Source organism: Notolabrus celidotus, chromosome 22 (genome assembly GCF_009762535.1).
Source record: "Notolabrus celidotus isolate fNotCel1 chromosome 22, fNotCel1.pri, whole genome shotgun sequence".
Classification (NCBI taxonomy): domain Eukaryota; kingdom Metazoa; phylum Chordata; class Actinopteri; order Labriformes; family Labridae; genus Notolabrus; species Notolabrus celidotus.
Window position 1 is genome coordinate 786,682 of NC_048293.1, and position 6,000 is coordinate 792,681.

Genomic DNA, 6,000 nt, shown 5'->3' on the forward strand with positions numbered 1-6,000 from the left:
AAGTTACAAGTTACATACATACGAGTTATGTTGAAGCCAGATGATGCTACTTTGCACAGAGTTGCTGTGATTGGCTCGTAACATTGAAGTTAACTCTGATTGGTTGTTCGATTCAGACTTCACCAGTTATTAAAAGAAATAAATACAATGGGACACAGGCACAGATCAGACACACATTTATTTAAAGAAACATCCTTTTAATATTGTTGATGACAGAATAATCAAAATGTAATATTTGAATCCAGACTCTAACGACGTAGAGTTGCCTACTGTAGCTTTAATGCTGCAACATTAAAAACATATTCAGTATGTTTACATGCACAGTGAAGTGGAGCTGGGGTTACAGCTTAATTAGACAATTTAATTTGACTACTGTCCTTGTCCCAGTTACCAAGCACTGGGCCTCTTTCCAGCCTGTTACTATTGGACCTTCACCTGGTTGACTTATTACGTCACACACTAAAATCAATCAATCAATCAATCAATCTTTATTTGTATAGCGCCAAATCACAACAAACGTTATCTCAGGACGCTTTTACAAACATAGGAGGTCTAGACCACTCTATGTTAAATTATGAACAGAGACCCAACTTCAAGACAGGGTAAGACTCAGTCTGACCCCACCTTAATCCACCATGAGCATTGCACATCGCAGTATTTAGCTAGTTACAGTGGAGAGGAAAAACTTCCTTTTAACAGGCAGAAACCTCGAGCAGAACCAGACTCATGTTAGACAGACATCATGCCTCGACTGAGTTGGCTCTGGAAAGACAGATAGAGGGGAGTAAGAGAGAGAGGTGATAGTGATGAGACGAGTAGTAGAAGCTGTTGCCGCTGGAGTCCAGCACGTCCGTATCAGCTGGAGTCCAGATCGTCCACAGCAGGAGGACGTCTACGGCAGCTCAGAGGAATCTACGAGACAAGGGAGCTCAGAGACTCCAGAAAGGTCTATGGTTAGTAACTTTAATGGGACAGGCAGAGTTAAAGTAAGTGATGAAGGGGTTGGGGGTAAGGGGGTGAGCTAGGATCCCAGTGTGTCAGTGCGCCAGTTCCCCCGGCAGTCTAGGCCTATAGCAGCATAACAAAAGCTGATCCAAGCCTGATCCAGCTCTAACTATAAGCTTTATCAAAAAGGAAAGTTTGAAGCCTACTCTTAAAAGTGGAGAGGGTGTCTGCCTCCCATACCCTGACTGGTAGATGATTCCAAAGGAGAGGGGCCTGATAACTGAAGGTTCTACCTCCCACACTACTTTTAGAGATTTTAGGTACAACTAGCAAGCCTGCATGTTGGGAGCGTAGAGTTCTAGAGGGGTAATAGGGCACTATGAGCTCTTTAAGATACGAGATATAAAATATATATATATATAAAAAAGATATAAAACAATCGACAAACAAGTTAGCAGGAGGCTAACTGGTTGAATGTCGGACAGTGAAAACATGAAAAACTTTACCTTTCATATGTATGATATGATATCTTTGTCTTGTTTACATCCCTTCGTCCTCTTCTGCTAGATAGATAGATCTTTATAGTTATTGCAACAGGTAACACGAAATTGGATGGCAATCTTTCAACCTTTGTTACCCAGTTTCCATCTTCGTATTGATGCTATTCGACTTCCGGGTCCTGGGCCCATTTGCACGTCCAGCCATTAGCGATGAAAACGGGCCGTTTGTACTAATGGTGAAAAGACATGGATTAGCGGTCTGCATGAGCCAGGCTAACGCCCCAACAAAGCATTACATTTAATGGAGGTAGACCCCACCATTACAGGTGCTAACGGCAGGATTACCTCACCTGTTAGGCTGTACGCAATTCCACCCTTTAGTGCACGACAAATCATAACCATGTAAATAAAAGTACTTCTGTAGATTATTTCACATGAATGACTAGAACATAATTCTTAGGTAACCTACCAGCAACACCGTGAAGTGAATCCTTCCCAAACAACTCCATTAACAAGTCCTAGTCTTTTTGTTTAATGTTTGTTTTTGTTCTGTTACAAAAAAAAAAGAAAGAAATAAAGAAAACACAAAACAAAAAACAAGTCCTCATCCTTCAATGGGGGGACTGGTGGTCCTCCACCTGGACCACGTTGGTGGCAGTGCTTGTTGCTCAAAGCCGCTTTCATGTTGCTTATTTTATGTTGTAGGTCTTCTACTGAGCGCGCTCAGAAACACCACACACATTTACCCAGTTCAAGATCTGAAGCCAGACTTTCCCTTTCTCCTTGTTTGTTCTCTTTGAGGATTGACTTGCTGATAACAGCTGTTTGTTCATTCTAGATTCTTCTAATCAAATGTCCATTTCTTCTTCCACTGAAACATTCTTTCTTCTTGATCTTCTCTCAGTCACAGCGGTACAGCTCGCCATGTTTATTGTTGTTTATGTGTAGTAGACATGCTCAGTTTGAATTTGTTGGATCAGGGTTTTCCAGGAGGTTCCCTGGACATATGATGTTTTGCACCAGCCTCGCTTTCATGGCGCAATTAGTTAATTGGCCAATTACTTGCAGTCGTGCATGCGGCTAACTGCATTATCTAGGTATGTTAGTCGACCAACATGTTGACATTTTCTTTAAAAGTCCAGTTTCAGTCGGAACAATGCATTAGATGTATTTTTTCTAACATCATGTAAACATACTGAATGATAGAATGATAGTTAAACACAGTCAGGAACAAATGTGAAGCAGAATAGTATTGCACTTTACTTTAATATTGTTGGTCCATTTCTCTGATTATTTATTTATTTAACCTTTATTTAACCAGGTGAGTTAATTGAGAACCAATTCTCATTTGCAATAACGACCTGGGCGAGAAGGCAACACAGGTGGCATGACAATAAATAAAAGACAAAACAAGAAACAGAGAGGACATACATAGAAACCTAGAGACAGAACAATACAATACAAAAATATGACAGCAGTGAACAACTTAAAAGCAATTTAAAAGCAAGTGCAGTGATGAGTTATGGGGTGTATTAGTTTTTTGAAAGTGGTGAGTGGAATGAGAGAGGTCAGCTTTAGGGATTGTTGCAGATTGATTCCAGTCATTTGCAGCAGAAAACTGGAAGGAGGTGCGACCAAAGGAGGTCCGGGTTTTGGGTGGGATGAGTTTGATAAGGCTACTTGAGCGCAGGCTCCGGTTTGTGCTGTGAAGTTTGATTAGTGACTGTAGATATAACAGGGTTTTACCAGTGAGGGATTTGTAAATGAATAGAAACCAGTGTGATTGTCTGCGATTATTCACGGACCTTGGTTTGAACTCAGGACCTTGACTGATAGTGACGTATCAGAGGCACAGCAGCTCTCTTACTCTAAATATAACTTCCATTTATCAGTTTGACAGTTTGTTGACACAACTACTAACTCCTCACTTTCTTCAGTATTTCATACGTGTGTGTCTCCTCCCTCCAGAGTACGGCTGTGATGGAGACTACGACGAGGGATTCTAGCAAAGGTCTTCTTTGGGGTTTCATCCCCAAACTACGGACCATTATGAATCCAAATATATCAAACGTTTACTTCCAGGGAAACCAAAAAGCTGCTGCTACAGATCGGAGCTGTGATGCTTCCATCAGAAACAAAAGGGACGTATGTGGGGAAAAAAACAAAACGTTGGACTTGTCGTGATGCTTGAACCATGTGGTCTACGATGGGGGGGATGTGCTGCTTGAATACCGACAGAGGAGCAGAAGTGGAAATCCGGGGTACAGGTATATTTTACAGTGTTGTTCTCAGGCGGCTTGTAGTGATGAGACTGCAAAAGCAAAGGTAGAAGGTTCTGCAGGAAGCATTAGTTTGTTGACGTGCAGGATAGAAGCTGTGTAGGTTAAAACAGGGCTTAAAATGTAGACAGCTAGCTCCATATGACTGTGGTTCAGTAAGGACCTTCTGCACAGTGAACTTTAGTCATTCAAATGCTGCTCTGATAACTTACAGCTCAGTACAGGACAAAGAAAGCTCAATTAAGATCAGTGTTCATGCATCTCCAGTCCTGCAACAAACCAAACCTTCGTCAGCTGTGAAGCGTTCTTCAGGGGCCGAATGCTGGAGGAATTTGTTCCAGTTAACATCCATCCTCTGTGGATCAAACTTTCCCCCGTGGTATCGTCGAGGTTCCATGAATATGTAGTGTAGCAAAAAGAAAAGTTGAACTAAATGCTAAACATATTAACCTTGAATTTGCACTTTGCATACTAAACACTTGAGTGCTGAATGGTACGCTAATTCCTCGAGTGCTTCCTTAAAACGACGTCAGTCTTAACACTAGTGAAGGTGACATGTACTTAAAAACAAGTGTCTAATGATCAGGTAGCGTGAGATCAATCAGTTGTCTGTATTAGCAGTTATATTCTTCTCATGTCTGCTTCAGGTGAGGTTGATCTCCAGTATTTATAAATGCCTCAGGTGATCAGTGGGCCGACACTCTGTGTGCTGAAGCCAAAGTGTTACTTTAAGGTTGCCTTTAAACAATGTGTGCCAATGTCTGCTGAGGTGAATCTGAGAATGTTGAGGTTTTAATTCCAGATCAAGTCCGCATAAAGACGACCATGGATTGATGAGTTCTTATATTTTGCTTTTAATTTGGTTTTGGGGTTGTCATGTTTCTCTTTTGATGGAGTTGATTCTCTGTGATTAATTTAGAAGATTGTGTTGTTTGCTTTACGTGAAATATTCTGCATAATGTGCTGTGATATCTTTACATTACCATTTCAGTACATGAGACAGAGCCCCAGAGGAGTACAGATTTCATTTGTATTTAAACTTTTATGATTTGTGTGTTTGAAAAATGTTCCGAATGTTTGGGAGGAGCGATAGATCGGTGCCTTTCAGTGTCCACACAATAATATTTAATGAGGCGTCACGGTAAATCTCACTGCCTCTGAGTTGCTGCTATGAATCCAAATGTTACATCTGCATTTAGTTGTGTGTATCCACTGCTACAGTAAAGATTTCACTACATGAGAACAAAGTGTCGTCTGTTTCTTTTTCTGCTGTTAAGAGATATGATAACTGTCTGAAAGGCTCTACAGTCATGGCCAAAAGTTTTGAGAATGACAAATATTACATTTTCACAAAGTCTGCTGCTTCAGGGTTTTTAGGTGTTTTTGTCAGATGTTTCTATGGTATAATGAAATACAATTAGAAGCATTTCATAAGTATCAAAAGCTTTTATTGAGAATTACACAGAATTCATGCAATAAGTCAATATTTGCAGTGTTGACCCTTCTTGCTGTCAATCAACTTCTGGACCAAATCCTGACTGATGGCAGTCCATTCTTGCATAATCAATGCTTGGAGTTTGTCAGAATTTGTGGGTTTTTGATTGTCCACCCGCCTCTTGAGGATTGACCACAAGTTCTCAATGGGATTAAGATCTGGGGAGTTTCCTGGCCAAGGGCCCAAAATCTTAATGTTTTGTTCCCCGAGCCATTTTGTTATGACTTTTGCTTTATGGCAAGGTGCTCCATCATGCTGGAAAAGGCATTCTTCATCACCAAACTGCCCTTGGATGGTTGGGAGAAGTTGCTCTCAGAGGACGTTCTGGTACCATTCTTTATTCATGGCTGTGTTTTTAGGCAAGATTGTGAGAGAGCCCACTCCCTTGACCGAAAAGCAACCCCACACATGAATGGTCTCAGGATGCTTCACTGTTGGCAAGAGACAGGACTGATGGTAGCGCTCACCTCGTCTTCTCCGAACAAGCCTTCCTCCAGATGCCCCAAACAATGGGAAAGGGGATTCATCAGAGAAAATGACTTTACCCCAGTCCTCAGCAGTCCAGTCCCTGTACCTTCTGCAGAATATCAGTCTGTCCCTGATGTTTTTACTGGAGAGAAGTGGCTTCTTTGCTGCCCTCCTTGACACCAGGCCTTCCTCCAAAAGTCTTCGCCTCACTGTGCGTGCAGATGCACTCACACCTGCCTGCTGCCATTCCTGAGCAAGCTCTGCACTGGTGTTGGCCCGATCCCGCAGCTGTAACACCTTCAGGAGACGGTCC

General features: G+C 41.8%; 1 protein-coding gene across 1 annotated transcript in view; it reads left to right on the forward strand.

Annotated features, from left to right (window-relative positions):
- The window catches only part of LOC117806437 (transcription factor IIIB 90 kDa subunit-like), a 180,820-nt gene extending 175,853 nt beyond the window's left edge, over nt 1-4,967 (forward strand). Inside the window, exon 18 of the mRNA XM_034675382.1 lies at nt 3,414-4,967. Within this exon, the coding sequence (XP_034531273.1) occupies nt 3,414-3,451 (38 nt within the window). The 3' untranslated portion in view covers nt 3,452-4,967. The remainder of the gene's footprint in view (nt 1-3,413) is intronic.
- Nucleotides 4,968-6,000: the final 1,033 nt, after the last annotated feature.